This window comes from Rhinolophus sinicus, chromosome 15 (genome assembly GCF_057876585.1).
Source record: "Rhinolophus sinicus isolate RSI-liver-muscle chromosome 15, RSI-T2T, whole genome shotgun sequence".
NCBI classification, from domain to species: Eukaryota; Metazoa; Chordata; class Mammalia; order Chiroptera; family Rhinolophidae; genus Rhinolophus; species Rhinolophus sinicus.
This window is the reverse complement of record NC_142515.1, coordinates 51,947,748-51,963,125: the sequence shown is the minus strand read 5'-3', so window position 1 is coordinate 51,963,125 and position 15,378 is coordinate 51,947,748. Positions and strand designations below refer to the sequence as shown.

The window sequence follows — 15,378 nt, the reverse complement described above, 5'->3', positions numbered from 1 at the left end:
TACAGCACTTAACAGTTGTTAAAGCATCATGCATTTATTAGCTAAGCCTTTAAGTCAGAGATAATGTTATGGCCTGTTCAGAGTAGTGGTCTAGAAAAAAAAGAGCTGGGCTTTGGAGATAACTGGGTTTGTTTCAGCTCACAAATTATAGCTAAATTGGGGCAATTACCTTCTTTGAGTCTCAATCTCTTCTGTAAACTGGAGACAACTGCCCCATTTCCTGCACAGGGTGGGTGTGTGGATCACGTGGAAAGACTGTTAAAATTCTGTAACAATATTGTGAGTTGTTATTCCTAAAACAGAATGTTGACAAGAAAGGCAGATGCCTTCACTCCTGAGCGATTAGAAAGGTTGGCAACTGACCACCACTTGTTAAGACTTTCATAAATGAAAGAACACAGTACTGGGTTTAAGATGTGACCTGTTCATCTCAACCTACTGATGACTGTATTTCAGCCCTGATGAATCCAAGTTCCCATTTTCCAGGATCCTCAGGGTTCTCATTTAGGTCTGATTTCTCTAGTGAGAGGGAGTCAGTGAGGAGGGGCGTGCAGGGTTTTCTGAGGTCACTTCAGATCAGCAGTTTCTCTCCTACGCCAAGCCCTTCTGTTCTGTCAGTGAATGTTGGGACTTGGGGCCAGTGGAGGGGCTCCCGTACCTGGCATCGCCACAGTCCCTAAGGAGCCTGCGACACAGGAGTGCCCAGTCCTGTTCTCAGATCTGGTCCGGCAGATCTGGGGCAGTGACTGGGGCTTGCCCACAGCTCCCTGGAGGACGCTGAGGCAGGCAGGATGTGGGGGTGGGGCTCAGGCTTCACACAGACCAGGGTGTGATTAACAAGCCACTGCCAAAGGGAACACAGAGGGGAATCTCAGTCCCCAAAGAATCTTAACACAAGAGGAAAGACCAAATATGTGAAGGTTTCCAGGGGAAGCCTGGGGGAAGTTCTGCGTCCCTTCCAGATTGTTAGCAGCCCCCCACGCCAACCTCCCAGGCCCAGGCAGCCTCTTGCCTGAGTGTGGACCCACTGGGGTGCTAAGATCCTTGGGTGCTCCCGACTGACCCAGCAGTTGATGCAAACAAGCAGCATACCATCACTTTCCACTCTGAAGGTGGATTCCATTTCCCTTCCTCCCAGCACAGCACCTGAAAGGTTCTCTACTCCCCTTTGCGAGGCAGCTCCTGCAGAAGTGTCTTCTTGGAAGCCCTCCCTCAGCGACTACAGATTTTCCTCCATTGAATGCATTTGTTGAAAGGACCAAAAGATAAACTCTCGACACTAAGCCCAGAATGCTTTGTAACTATGAGAGAAAAAGAATAAGGGTTAGAGCATAAGGCAAAACCCCGCTGGTAGCCTCCCTCTGTAGTGCCCGTGACTGGGGCACGATCCTGCCTTTTCGGAGCATTATTCTGAGTCTACTTTAAGGTTTGTGTCCATGAGCTGTATAATACCTGTTGTTTGGTGTGTGTTGAACCACTGGTGGAAAAGCAACGTTCTTCCTCCTAGAGGTATAAGATTCGTGACTGGCTTCATGGGAGAGACACTTTGAGAGCCTGCTTACTAGGCCAGTTTCACATGGGTGTCAAGCCAATCAAGCATTCATTTCTCGGCCTGTCGCTTGAAACATCAAGTGTTTTATCAGTCAGACAGAACTTTCTCTGAATTCCATAAAATAATGTTTGAGAACACTGACTTTTTTTTTTTGGTCTAAACTTTAGACGCTGAAGAAAACACACAATCACTCATTCACAACGGAGCAAAACTTTCACACCTTTTATAAGAAAATGTTTTTCCAACTTACAATTTCAAATTGGGTGTTTTTTTTGTATTAATCTGTTTTTAAAAAATGAAGGTTGCCACCACTGTACCAGGCCCTAAGGGGAGTTTATACAGACTGTACAAATGAGACAACTGGAGATTTGTGCAGGATCCCTTTGCAAATGAAGATCAAAGTCAAAAAGAAAAAAACAAATTCACTTTATTTTAAAGACAATGATTGGCATACAGAAGGTATGCACTAGCATAAAATAAACTTTCATGAAAAGCATTAAAATCCATTATAAATTAATTTATTAAATAGGTATTTGGTATATGTGATGGTTTTATTAGATAGTACTCTTATTTATTGCCAACCCCCTCCCCCAAAGTCAAAACAAATCAGAAAGTCTCTTAACTCCAATGTACACTAAATAATTTATTTTCCCAAAATGTGTATGTGTTCTGAGATGTGACACATGATACAGTTCAATTGGTCATTCTCTATCAATCATAATATGACAGGACACAAGAGGCTAAAAATGGCTCATCATAATTTATTTTATGTTAAAATGTACAGCTTTTTTTTGTTTTTCTGTTTTTTGTTTTTTTTTGAAGTGACTGACTAAAAAGAGAACAGATAAACACAAGAGTGTCGCTGGCTCCTATTTTATACAAGGATCACGCCCCTCCTGCTTGGCCCTACAGTCAACCCTGTACAGGTACAAAGGCTACAAAAAAGGAAGCAATATAAACAGACACAAATAACTTTTTTGCTTTTTTACATGCGATTTGTAAGCTTAGTTTGCGCTATTCACAAGCTACTTCTCTATTTTCCCTTAAAAAATAACTCCAATATTTTATAAAGATAGAAAAATCTACAGATGGAATGAAAATGTAAAGTTAGAGGCATTTCCATAAAATAGCAACTTTACACCAAATTCACTATTTTTTTTTTTTAATCCTGCCAAGTATTTGGACATATATGAAATGTTTCAAAACCTGACAGATAAACACTGAGATATGCTTCATTCAATAAACAGAAGTCTGCATTTATAAAACAGAAAGCTGCCTTTTTTCCCCAAAGAAATCTGTCACCAAAATGGAAAAGGGTCTCAACTTTACACCAAACATTTAGCAATAAAACCCTTTTGACTAACCAAATGGGAATAGCTTTTATAGCTCTTTACAGTTTTATAATTAACAAAAATATAGTTTTTTTTTAAACCCTCAAATTAGGGCACCCTAATCAAGGCAAAAAACTTAAGAAATGGCTTACTGTTAGCACAACACTTGTACAGTACTACAAAATGCACTGTCACTAACAAAGACATTAGCGGCATGCTGAAGTGTCACCTTAAACAAAATATACAATAACTGAAATGCTAAAGGCATTTACATGGAGTGGACAGGGAAGAAAAAAAAAAGCTCTAGGTTCAGTATTATCAAAACAGATAATCTGGGGGGGCGGGGCTTGATATCCACATTGTTTAATGGAAGCAGGCACAACAAGTGGCTGCCTCCAATTACAGTCCAAAGAGAGGCCTTCCTTTGCAGAGAATTTCATATAAAAGTAACAGAAACAAAGGTACCAAAAAAGAAAAAGGAAAAAAAGAAAAACAACTTGTATAAGGCTTTCTGCTGCATACAGCTTTTTTTTTTTTTTTTTTTTTTTTTTTTTTAAATAAATGGTGCCAACAAAAGTTTTTGCATTCACACCAATTGCTGGTTTTGAAATCGTACTCTTCGAAGGTATTTGTGCAGGTCAATCCAATAGTGATTCCCGGGGGTGGTTTGTGACTGCCCATGCTGCCTACCTTCTCATGTAGGACCCATTGAGAGATTGTTTGGACATGCCCGTGTTCATGTAGCTGTGGTGTCCGGGGGCCGTGTACATCATGTTACCGTGGGGTGGGGTCTGCATTGGCTGCTGGGCATATGGCTGGGTTCCCATCATGCCCATCTGCATCTGCATAGGGTATTGGGGCGTTTGATTCATGTAGCCATGGTTGCTGTGGTAGCCACTGTTCATCATCGGCTGGGACATGCTGTACCCATTCATGGCATTGAGAGTGTTCATGTTCATGTTCACAGAGTTGACATTGTACGCTGGGGCTGGCATCAGGTTCACGCTCATGTTCATGCCTCTTTGCATCGTTAAAGTCCGTGCAGGACCCTGCATGGCTACAGTCTGAGAGCGGCCATAAATTTGCGACTGATGGGTGGCAGCGGCTGGTGACAGGGATGCCGATTTGGTTCTCATGGAGACGTGGCCCTTGCTGGCAATCTGGGTTTGCAGTCTTTGGCTGTGGGAGATGCCAATATTTGATGCAGCCATGTTCCGTTGCAAAAGAGGCGGTGGCAGATTCATCGGAGGAGGAGTCAGGTTGGGGGGTGGGGTCATGGTAGCTTGTGCTTGGGGTCCCCCAGGGACGGAGTGTGGAGACTGAGAAAGCTGAACAAGCCCTGTGTTGCTTAATGGTGTGGACAAAGAGGCACTGTTTGCATAGGAAGTTACAGCAGCGGAATGGCTGTAAGGCAATGAATGATCAATAAGTGTATTAGTTAACTGCTGCAGTTTGGCAAGGCTGAAAGTGGCTGACGGCTGTGGGTAGTGCCCAGCCCCAAAATCACTTTGACCCATTCGTTCATACAAGCCGATGTTGGCGTTGCCGGTCTCGGGGATCTCAGCCAGCTGCATTGGCGGGGTGAAGTTAGCAGCCATGCTACACTGAGCCAGCTGCTGGCTGCTGCTCGGAGGCCTCTCCACCACACAGCCTTGAGGAGACTTGACGCTGCAGGTCGGGGGAGAGCTGATGCTGGTTTGCTGCAGCATGCTGCAGCTCCCGCTGATGTTGGACATCTGCTGGGTGACGGCACAGCTGCTCTGTGTCAGATTGCTAGAGGTGAGGTTGCTATAGGAGCAGCTGTTCTGTGAAGAGCCATTTCCACAGATGCTGCCGCCCATAGTAGAATCATAGCTGCTTGGGTTTTCGTAGTTCTCAGTTGTGCTCTCGATACTGCCCAGGTCACTAAATCCGCTGTCTACGACTTGTTGTGAATGATCTGAAACTGACGGGACATCCATCATTGGACTGGTTTCCATGTTCTGCAAAGATGGCACTGAGATGGCACTTTGATCTGGGCTGATTTGGGCATAGCTGTTTTCTAGGGCAGGGACACTTGGACTGCTGACAGAGCGTACTGACTGGCCAGGATGGGAATGGACGGATGAAACGGGGCTACTGTGGTCTGACTGTTGGCAATCGTCCAGAGTGGCAGCAATCGGTGGACTTTGGTCTGCGTGGGTGTAGTTCTGTAGGCTTCTACATGCCTCTTGAGTCTCGGCACAATCTTGAAAGGTGTCGTCCTGTTCACTGTTCTCCTGGGTCAAAGACTGAACTGCCTGGACGGTCTCAGAGTCGATTTCCATGGTTGCTGTACTTCCCTCTTTGAACTCAGAATCTACTTCTTCACTGTTCTTTTTGTCCTGTTTCTGTGCCTGTTCTTCAGGGGCTTCCTCATCAGATTCAGGTGCTGTTTCAGTGTCTCCAGCAAGCCCCTTAGGTTCACTATTACACGAAGCTGCAAGGTCAACGCCACAGTCCATTAAGACCTCTGGTTTCGAATGACCAGGCTGGACACTAAGGTCTAAAAAAGCCTCCTGGTTTTCCAGTGCTTCTTTGAAGGCTTCTCTGGGGCGTTCTTCCTTCTCCGCCTCCACAGACTCCAAGTGACTCTCGTCTTCGTCATCTGCGTCATGACCTTCATTATGAGACGGCTCTTCATCCTCTTCTTCCTCCTCGTCATGATCACCCAAGCGCACGGGGGCGTCTTTGTCCGTGCAGACTTCCGGTTCCTCTTTTTCCTGACTTTTAGCACCACCTGGGTCTTTTTCTACATTTCCTTCTTCTTCCTCCTCCTCTTCCTCCTCTTCTTCCTCTTCCTCCTCCTCTTCCTCTTCTTCTTCCTCAGGTTTGATTGGATCGTCTTCCGGTTTTTCACCTGGTGATTTATTTGGACTTACAGGTGCACACATTTCCTCCTTCCTGTTTTCATCCCGAGGCAGCAGGGGTTCCAGAGGTTCCTTGACCTCCTCCTCAATCCTGGTGGGAGTGGGGCTTCTTCTGTCTTCTAGAGTCTCCTTCTGTTCTTCCACTGTCACCTGCTCATCAGGTTCCATGGGGGTTTCTGGTGGGGTGTACAAGTTCAGTTTAAATCCGGTCTTCCTTTCTTTGTTCGGCCTCCACTTAGATAGAGCACGCTTTGATCCTTTTGGCCACACTTGTTTGCACTTTAGAGGTTCAGGATTGTCTCTACTGCCTTCTTTCAAGTTATTTGCATTATCATCCATATTGTCTTAGCAAGGAGACAGAGAGAAAGGGGAGGAAGAAAAGGTTTTAGAAAGCATTACCACGAACAACTTGAATTCATTCCTCTAAATTAATTAGCAAGCACTGCTTTCAATTTAACATTTTAAGAGATGAGGGTAAAGACATAATCAAGACTAATGTAGAATAATATTGTGGTATAAACTGAGTAAATAACCTAGGCCTAGGAAAATAATATATGCTACACACACACACACACACACACACACACACACACGCACGCACACATGTCTGACAGAAAGCTGTGCTGTTTATAGGAAGCACATGGCAACTTAATAAACTTATTTAAATTTAACAAACAAGACATTCTCTGATGCGAAAGCCCGGAATTCCATAATGTAAAAATATCCATTTGAACATTTACAAATGAGGAGATACAGGGGGAAGGGGTTAATGCTAGCTCACAGACAAATCACCACTGTACTAGAGAAATGAATAGAGGCCTAAACTCACATATCCATCCTGAGAAAGTGAACTTTGGTTTATGGACAATTATTGGATTTAAATGATCTCAGATGATATTATTTACTTTGATTTGAATGTTCTCTCTGGTATAAAAATAAACTGTGTACCTCTGAAACAAATGAATAACTAAATACCCAAAACACAAATGCATCTATAATCTACTACAGGATCATCATGACACAAACTATGATGTATTTACCATGAAATTATTGAACATTTAAGACACAGGTATTATTTTTATCACTAATTCTGTCCAGACTGTATTTTGGATCAATTTGCTGCTCCAATGTATGGTTTGAATATTAAAGTAAATAAGAAACATACCATAACTGTCAAGTTCATTTTAGTTCAGCTAATCTTCTTTTTACTGTACATGTATACACATATGAATATACACAAATATGTAAATATATTTCTATAAATATAAGCAAGCAAATAAACACATGAATAAATATAGATAGAAAATACCCAAATCTTCTTAAGATCTTTAGAAAATTAAAGATAATACTGGTCTCCTGGAGGGGTCAATTTAAAGGAAAAGCTTTACAAAGAGAAACAGTCTTATTAGGAGAACAAAATTTGGAGAACTTATTTTAGAGAACAAAAATAAGATCTAACCATCAATGTGGAACACAGATCCCTTTGCCAGAGTGAAGCGATTTCTAATCCAATCAGTGCAAAGCAGGGAGAGCTTTTAGCTCATTTATGTAGTAAGATTACACATAAACTTACCTGCAAGTACTACAAATTGGTTAGCTGAAAAGAGCACATATGCGACGTAGACGGATTCCTTCAGAAGTGCAAAGTACAATACCCAGTTAGCAGACATCTCAAGATGTTCATTTCTATTCATATTAACAGGTGAACCCACGCCAATGCCTCTGGATTCCACATTCTTATTCCCACATGCTACTGGACCTACCAGCTTTTGTAGGAAACCTCTCTAAATCAGAAAATGAGCTTTCTCATAATTATTTTTAAAGAAAGAAGATCCTGAAAGGAAATCAGGAGTAATATGGCCACTTAGAATTTTTAAAGGCAAATGGCAGAAAGTGGAGAATGAAGGCAGTGATGATTCATGTACAGGTTCCTGAGAAGACAGCTAACAAGGGAAATCCGGCTCAATTTCCTTAAAAAAGATTTCTTGCTACAGTTTGTTGTTTATGTTTATATGTTTGTTTATTTAAAGAAACTAAAGAATAAGGCTTGGTTCCTCTATGCCCAGGTTTAAGATGTCATTCCCTCAGCAAAATATCGTATGCAGCAATAGTATTCCTGTTAATTAAGCAAGTCAAGAAGACGCTTGCTCATGTTCTTAAAATCTTGGCTTTTCAAAGTGAAGGGTGATAACCTGTGGTGCCCAGGGAAATGAGATGGCCTGTTCCCTAAATGGGAATACAGGAAGTTTTGAATACAGGAAGTCATTTCACAGTGAAGTGGAGAAACTGTCCCACAGATCCTTATGACTCAGCTGGGAACACAAGTTTCCAGACCAATAGGCAAGGGGTGGTTGCTTTTAAACAGGGCATCAGAGACAATTCACTAGTGTTTTAGTATTTTTTTAGAGGATGGGGTGGGCGTCCCTTCCATGCAGCAACTGTAAAACAGTAATTTAAAAGGATGGACAATTTCCTGATTTCTACATTACCCTGTATTAACAAAGCTAATAGTGATGGTTCTTGATAATAATATATCCTAACACACCACTCATTATATTATAAGATGCACCATAGATTTACTAAGATTTTCAGGGGAAAAACTATTGAATTCAATGCTCACATTGATCATAACATCTACCCTTATTTCAGAAATTGCCAACGTGGGGGGGAAGGTACACATTAGAATCAAGGAAATGCAGCGTATTTCTTATTGACTTCAAAGTTTTTGAGGATAAGCCAATTTCTGGAAAGTAAGATGAACCCACCTAGAGGAATGTTCTGGCCTTAGAAGTTGTTTACCATAAAATCCAATTTCAGGAAGAAGGGATAGAACCTTTTATGAATGAGAAAGGACAGATGAGCACTTATTTTGGGTGGGTACACACATCCTCAGCAATGCCTTTGGGCGTGACTCCGGTTGCCTGCTTTTTGGCAGTAATGTACAGATATTCACAAAGGTAAGACTTTTATAATTCCTCCACTTACTTCTACAAGGGTCAGCATTCTGAAAGCAATGATTGTCTTTTCCTTCCTCTTCCTCTGTTTGTCTTTTCTTCCCAGGCTGATGTTGGAATGCTTTCCTCAGGCCTGGCTTCACGCCATCCTCCTCCACTTCAATCTCACAGGTCGGCTCCAGCTGTGGCATTGGCCGCTCTTCATCTGAATTGTCAAAGGGCTCATTCAGTACTTCTGTCGTCTCAGAAATGGTCTCAGTGGTTACACTGCTGTTGATCCTCCTGCGTTTACGACCCCTTTTCTTCTTTAGTACAAAAGGCCTCTGAAATTAATTCCAAATGTAATACATAAGAGCTCATGAGAAATTAAATGGTTGAGTCGATATGCAGCAAACACGTACTGAACATGTGTCTGAGACTCTTACACGTAAAGACTTCTGGACTGCCTTGGTATTTAACCTTCCATTGATGTTTAACATCCTTCTCGGGCTCCAACTACAGAGGCAAGTGTCTTCCAAATAAAACAGTTGTTTACTCAAGCAGATGCTTTGAGAGGGAACATCCTAGCAGCTTAACTGTAGATTTTAAAAGCTAAGTTTGCTTTTCTAGGATATATTTTCCAATAGAACTTGCTGGCTTCAATATCGTGTACATCATAGCTATTAAGTCATCATGGATGACTATAAATGTTGCAATAATTAACTAGCCACTGGGTCACTCATTTAATACTTGGTAACTGTTCAAGGATCACGTGCCCCATGCAAAGCCCTCTAGGAGGGATGATGGTACACAAGACTAGCCTCCTTGTTCCCATTTCACAAGACTTCAGGAATAATAAAAAGAGAAGAGGAAAGGATACTTGAAGAAAGGATTACTCTACTGTTTAAAATATTAACAGAGTCATTTATTGGTGGCTCCAGGGATGTCAGCAACTGATAATTTTATAAGATATTTTAATATAAAAAGCATCTAAAAAAATAAAAGATGTGAGCTCTGTCTTATTTTTTCTATAAGATATAAACTTTTTTTCTAACTGCACTAAAGGTTGGCACAAGTGACGCCCCATAATTTCAATTATAAAATATGTTTTCCCAAACAAAAAATATTTAATGATACAAAATTAAAAATAGGAATAACAGGAAGATTTGCTCCTAAAATGTAAACCCATAAAATAATAGGCCCCCAAAATTACTGAAAATACATTGCAAAGGAGGGTTCAAACTGTGTGGCTAAAACGCAAACTCTAGGTACACTGTATCCGAGAATTATTGTGTCTTACATTTTTAACTCACTGAATGTTCACTAAAGAGTGTATATAAGATAAGCCTGATAATCATAGCCTGTAATTTAACATTTATGGTTATTAATCCCCCAACTGGTTTGCCCTCCCTAATCCACTAGAATTTTCCCAAACATGAGTATAGCCAATATTAAGAGCTGGTTTTCTTTAGGGTGAGTCCATTTATATGATGGCAGTTCATATCATGTATTGGATGATTCTGGTTTTTGATGTTTTTAAGACAAATTTCTTTTTGTTATATACACAATACACAAATACAACTTCCTTGTAAGAAACCAAAACATTATTCATAACCCTGAGGTCCTTTCTCCCACCTCCCCACAGCTGCCCTCCCACTAGAAGATTCCAGGCTTTGAAGAAAGTGTACCAAGCCGGGAATCAGAGCAGCAGGTTCTTTGACAGATGTCGCATAGGATGGCCTTGTGGCAGTCTTAACTTGTATTGTGCTATGTCCATCAGTCGTGACTACACTAATACTATCTTTCCCCTCTTCATGTCACGGATAGAGACTGAAGACAAAGACATCAGATCGGGGCTGAGCAATTATGTAAAAGCCAAATCCATCTTTACTTTCTGCACAGGGTGTACGAAGAGAAACCACCAGGCTACTAAGATACGAGAAATTTCAGTCATGTGTACTTGGCCACAAATGCAAAATATCAGCATCCAAATGAAGGTCCTAAAACACCTAACAATTCGATGCCAAGAACAAGAAAAAGAAAGAGAATGAGGAGCACTGGGCTTGGAGCCTGAGCATTCATCCGGGCTGGCTCCTTTCTAAGGCGCTATGTCACCCTGGACACGTCTCCTAGCCTCTCTAGGCCGTGGTGCATTCATCACAATTCCCTGAAAGGTGGTTTAAGTGCTCGCTCTCTCCAGGGCCCTCGTCGCTTCCCATAGCCTGACTTACTCCAGTCCCACAGACCAGCAGGTGGCAGTAACTACTAGACTAGAAAGCCAGCCCATCCCTGGTTTCCTGTCATAGCACTAACAAACCTCAAAAAGTAAACACAATCATGACTGTAAGATAAACGATGATGATATATGATCTGTGGGACTGGATACAAATAAACTACATCTAAAGAATAGAGAGTGAAACAAATACTAATAGAATGTTTGCAATGACAAATAAGATTTGATTGAAACTGACTCACAGACTGAAAACCCAAACAGACACATACCTTTCTCTTTATGGCAACTGACTGTGGTTTAGTTAATCTTGGAGGAGAGCTATGAATATTTTCTTCTTCCTCTTCTTCCTCCTCCTCTTCCTCCTCCTCTTCCTCCTCCTCTTCCTCCTCCTCTTCTTCCTCTTCCTCCTCTTCTTCCTCCTCTTCTTCCTCCTCTTCTTCCTCTTCACTGCTCTCTTTCGACAGCTCCATCAGTTGCCCTCTCTCCCCTGCCACTGGCCGGCTCTCCGGAGAATGCAAATATTTATTTTTCGATTGTACTTTTGCAGGTGATTGCCTACTGTTAGCTCTAGATGACAGGATTTCTTGCTCCTCCTTTTCCCAGCAGCTAGCTTGTTCCATGAGCCGCTCCGCCTAAGGGAGGGAGGGAGGGAGGGAGGGTAAAAATGGTGGGCCAGTGAGAGGGCAGTTACGTAGACAGAGCCTCTCAGGATCAAAGGCAAAGGATCTCTAAGTCATTTCTGATCAGGACAGCCAGCCAGCCAAACAACATTCCAGCTGCATCATCTCAGGACTCTGACATCAGTTAGGATAACAAATCAAAGAAGATTGGGTTTCATGGGATATTTAGCAGTATTAATGATGCAGCGAATTGATTTGAGTCCTTTATCACTACATTACATGCTCACTGGCATGGAGCACTTTAAGCAAGTTCATAAACACAAAGAATCGATTGACACTGCAGCCTTGGAGCTCAGCACCAAATTTGATCTGATTACATGCTGTCAGTAGTGAAAAATGCTGCTTTGTGATCAATGATAAATGTTTCATTTTTCATACTCAATTCAATAAAATTATCATGTCTTACCATGCAACCTCAGTTAGATAAATTAGTGCCATATCATTTCACAAGCTCTCTCTATAATAACCAAGCTTTTGACAATGATGTTAATGACTTCCTTAGCTCAAGAATGCTACGAGATTGAAGTTACACAACTTAGGCTGATGAAGCCAATCATTACCTCTTTTTCAGCTTCTCGCTCTTCTTCAGAAACTGCCGCGTTAGAAATTAAAATTGGGGTCCACCTCAGACTCTCTGGATCAAGTTCATTGGACCGGGAACAGGTTTTCAGCTTTTCCATGTGGCTCAATATCAACTTTTCCCTTCTAATGATAACAAATCTGTAATGTGATGAGGCAGAACAAAGCACAATCAAAAGCTGAAATTTCATTTCACCTTCACATAATGACATATGCTAGCACTAATATTACCTGGGTTAGGAAAAATCAGAAAGCTCATCAGTGAAGAGGTACAGCAAATTGAAATTTAACCAGCAAAAAAGTGTCACTTCCCTTTTTTTTTTTTTTTTTTTCAGGAGAAAGGTTTTAATAATACCATTGGGGAAACCTCTTATCTCTACTGGAATGAATCTGCCTGACTCCAGGGATGCTTTCTGGTGTAAGATGCTGAGAGGCAGCCAGGGTTGCCCGGGGCACTGGTGCTCACCTGCCATCCCTCTTGTCAATCATGTGAAGGTGCTGCAGAGTGGTGGCGATGTCGTGTGGGCACATGCCTGTAGCTCTGCTGATCGCCTTGATGCTGATGTGTCTCTCGTGGTGGTGGTAGAGATACTCCAAGATGACGCTCTTCCAATAGGCCAGGTAGGAGAGACGGCCCAGGTCAGAGAGTGGCTTTTCAGGAGACCCTGCTTGGCCTTCTCTTCTAGAAAGCAAATAGCCTGGGACAAAAAAAACCAGGGTCAACCTCACTGTGCTGTTTTCAGACATGGAGGCGGGATGCCACTCATAATATTGTTAAGTAGCAACAAGGCAAAAACATGACATCAGAGAAGGGCACACATTTTATGTGTGCAGTCTCTTCCCAGGTATAGTGATTTGATCGCCATGAAGTTTATGCTTCCGACTCTTTCACGGTGGCACTTAAGTCAATTCCCGTAGCTAGTGGTCTCATTCCAAACATACATCGTGGCATATTTAACAAAACCAAGGTTGAAGACACTACTGATAAGTCTCAACATCCAAGTCTCCCCACCAGCTTTACATTCTTTCAAGAAGTAAATGTCAGGCACTTACTCAGAAATCCTGTCGAGCGACCACCCCAAACATTAATGGGCAAGTTGTTTTCCGCAGGAAGGACCTAATGACCCTTTGACAGCTGGGTCTCAATAAAAGAGAAGGGCCTCTGTCGACTCAGATTCTATATTGCTTGTTACATTTAACTAGCAGGCTGATCTGAAGCTTTGCTTTAGGACTAATGAAAGAATGTCTTTTAAGTCCACTGCGGCAACTTACATCAGCTCCACTAGGTCTATTTTCACCTTTTTCATGGAAATTAATTTATAAACCAACCCCAGAACATTGTTCCTACAAATTAAAACAATCTCCTTAAAGCACACTGTTTCATGTATATTCAGAAAATCCCTGAGCACGGTAAGCTTTTGAACGTGCATTTTACAGCATTACTGTGAAGGCTCTTTGGCAAAGGAACTTTAAAATGAGAAAAACTTTAAATCCACTTGAAGGTAATGAATGAAAGCTGGTGGCTGTCTTGGTAATTAAGAGCCACTTATGGAGCAGAGAAGAAATGCTATAAACTAATGGCGTCTACCTTGCTCTAATTATCTATTTCAACAGCCTCACCTTCATGAACTTCCTAAATTTAAACAAACATCAACCATATACAGTAGGTGGCAGCAATTACAAAATCATGCTGCTCTGTAAACCACCCAAACCTTTTCAGCATTTTTCTTCTTTATCTACATTTCCAAAATGGCTGCATTCTCAAGAATTTTCTCAGTTTTAGATTTTTTTTGTTAGGAGAAAAGGTTCTGATGCATTTTCTTGCCTCTCAAAATCACTGTAAATAATGCAGAAATACAGAACAAGAAATCTAACCTGACCCTGGAGTAAAACAGCATTTTGATGGTTTTAATCTGAATGCCATTATAAAGAATAGGCATATATTTAACTTTAGGTTTTGCTGATTTTTTTTTTTTTTTTTTACTTATTTGTCTCTTTAACTCACGTTTAAGTGCAAAGAATTTGACTGAATGGAAAAACACCACAAAATTTTACAGTCAAACCGTTGCCCACACATCATTCGGCTGCACGCAGAGGCTTTCAAGAGCAGTGTGTCAGGAATGCTAACGTGGCGGCCACTGTGCCGAATCCAGCCTGTACCATGTCACTATGGAGCAAAACTCTGTCGCCAGCGTACAAAGGATGCCCAAGTCTAGAACACACATAACTGGTGCATCCATCACCTGCCTTCTAAGTGCTTGGAACATGCTGAGAAATGTACGCAGTTAGCTCGGGGTCCCAGCTCTATCCTCCTGGGGGAAAGAGAACCACACCCTGGATATAGAGCTATCCCCCTTTTGTCCATGAGATGCCACAATTAGAAGTACCCTGCAGTGACTGTGAAATTCCCTAGCCCTTCACTCGTTCTCATCTGAGCCCCACAGCTGGGGACAGAAAGCACCCCCCTCAGCCTAGCAGAAAGATTTCTGTACAACCCAAATGGTCACAAGGTGATATGTGCCCTACCTACCTTATGTCCCCCACTACGATGAGCAACCTTATCCAGGAAGCACAGGTATTTCTTTGTTCGGTGTTCTCTTCCCACAATTCCTACTCTGGGCTGAGAGCAAGCAGCCAGAATCCTCCCAAAACATATTTTATCCAGCTGTTCATGTTTTTACACCCTCAGGTAGTAGATACACCTTATCACGCACGGCCTGAGCCAACACTGTTTAGGCCGCTGGAACTATGAAGCAACTTGGGATCTGCAGAGAGCACTTAGGCATAAACCTTTCAGCACCTGCTATTCCCCCCATGTTAAGTGGTTGTCTCCGGGGACGCTCCTTTGAAAACAGTCGTGCCTGACTGACACCTGCCATAGAAGAGTCCTGGGGCCGGAGGGGGCAGGGGAGGCAGCGTGCATATCCCGAGCCCACTGGACTTGCACAGCAAACACCTCCACACGGAGCTAGGGAAGGCGACAAGGCAGAAAGCTGCCAACACCTGCCAGGAAACCATACTTTCCTGGGTGCTGGATAAAGAACTACAAACCCCAACTCCAACCAGAAAACATCAAGCAGGTTTTCAGGGATGACATGCATCAACATGACAGACCATACAAGGCCACCCTCTGAAGGTGTCACTGCGTTGCCTGCAGCTAGTTTCTCCTTCTCTCTGACTCT

The 15,378-nt window shown here is 42.3% G+C and overlaps 1 protein-coding gene across 10 annotated transcripts in view; it reads right to left on the bottom strand.

Moving 5' to 3' along the window:
- Positions 1–1,961: 1,961 nt before the first annotated feature.
- The window catches only part of KAT6B (lysine acetyltransferase 6B), a 176,109-nt gene continuing 162,692 nt past the window's right edge, over positions 1,962–15,378 (bottom strand). For all 10 annotated transcript variants that reach the window (XM_088792069.1, XM_019745942.3, XM_074339632.2 and 7 more), the window contains 5 exons: positions 12,663–12,894; positions 12,178–12,337; positions 11,207–11,569; positions 8,757–9,048; positions 1,962–6,115 (listed from right to left, as the gene is read on the bottom strand). In XM_088792069.1, the coding sequence (XP_088648195.1) occupies positions 3,570–6,115; positions 8,757–9,048; positions 11,207–11,569; positions 12,178–12,337; positions 12,663–12,894 (3,593 nt within the window). In that variant the 3' untranslated portion in view covers positions 1,962–3,569. The remainder of the gene's footprint in view (positions 6,116–8,756; positions 9,049–11,206; positions 11,570–12,177; positions 12,338–12,662; positions 12,895–15,378) is intronic.